The sequence below is a fragment of the Sorex fumeus genome, unplaced genomic scaffold (genome assembly GCF_029834395.1).
Source record: "Sorex fumeus unplaced genomic scaffold, SorFum_2.1 ptg000029l, whole genome shotgun sequence".
NCBI lineage: Eukaryota > Metazoa > Chordata > Mammalia > Eulipotyphla > Soricidae > Sorex > Sorex fumeus.
The window spans coordinates 14338001-14339420 of NW_026606086.1; the positions used below are offsets into that span (position 1 = coordinate 14338001).

The following is a 1420-nucleotide window of genomic DNA, read 5'->3' on the forward strand; positions in this document are numbered from 1 at the left end:
CTTAAATATATTTTCAGAAAGTTATGTTGAAGAAATAAAAGATACTTTTAAACAAGTCAGGTTCGGCATGAAAAACTTAGTCTTGAAGTAAAATAAATGGTCCGAGTAAATGTTAATCACAAAATTATCTATAAGAAGCTCTCAAAAGCTAGATTAGTCATAGACATAATTAGGACATTGGAGTTTTTCCTTCAAGAATTTTCAGTAGCCTTTATTTTTGTCAAAAGTTTTTTATTTTGTAGAAAATATTACTTTATTAACAACATCTCTAAAGGCTTGTTTCACTTGTTTGTTTCTCAGTGTGTAAATGAAGGGATTCAGCATGGGCGCAACAGAGGTATTAAGAATAGCTACTCCTTTTGTCAATGATGCACTGTCTTTTGCAGAAGGGTTAGCATACATGAATATACAGCTTCCATAAGAAATAGAAATAACAATCATGTGAGAGGAACATGTAGAGAAAGCCTTTTTTCTCTGATTGGCAGATGGAAATCTCAAAATAGTTCTGATAATGTATATATAAGATAAAATCACCAATGCCAAAGTGAAGAGCAGAGTCACCAAAGCAAAATAAAATCCAATTATTTCTAGGAGCCATGTATCTGAGCAAGATAGTTGCAAGAGAGGGAAATAGTCACATGCAAAGTGATCAATGACATTGGAAGCACAGTAATCCTGCTGTAGGAGAAGCATGAGTGGTGGGAAAACAGTCAGAAACCCACCGACCCACGCACATGACACTAGGAAGGTGCAGAGTTTCTTGCTCATGATGGTCGTGTAATGAAGGGGTTTGCAGATAGCCACATAACGATCATAAGACATGGCAGTCAGAATGTAAAATTCAGTTACTCCCATGAAAATAAAGAAAAATAGTTGGGCTGCACAATTGTTATAGGAAATAGTCTTATCCCTTGTGACAATTGCCCCCAGAAACCTAGGGATACATACAGTTGTGAATGAGATTTCTAAAAACGAAAAGTTTCGGAGAAAGAAATACATAGGCGTCTGGAGATGAGAGTCCAAGAGGGTGAGGGTGATGATGGTCAGGTTCCCAGTGACACTTAGTATATATGTGATAAATAAAAAGAGGAATATCATAACCTGAAGTTCAGGATCATCAGAAAGGCCTTGAAGAATAAACTCTGTGATCACACTGTGGTTCATTTCTCTTCCTCTTTCTCTCTCATTTTTCTTTTAGAGATATTTGGTTGGGAAATGCAATTAAAGAAAGAGATGAGTAATATAAATCACTATGATCATTTGTTATACATTATATAATTCTAACGCACTTCCCATTATCCATACTTGTTTTAAGTCTAATAGAAGTCAGTAGTTTAATATATCATATCATAATAGATGATAAGTAAATACTTATTGCTTTGTCCAATTTATGTAGGCCACTATGTTTTTGACGAAAAAT

General features: G+C 34.6%; 1 protein-coding gene across 1 annotated transcript; it reads right to left on the minus strand.

The window, feature by feature from the left end:
• Window positions 1-231: 231 nt before the first annotated feature.
• LOC130024805 (olfactory receptor 6C3) lies at window positions 232-1164 on the minus strand. Its single transcript, XM_056115586.1, has one exon. It carries the CDS (start codon window positions 1162-1164, stop codon window positions 232-234), a length of 933 nt encoding a protein of 310 aa, XP_055971561.1.
• Between the last annotated feature and the right edge of the window lie 256 nt (window positions 1165-1420).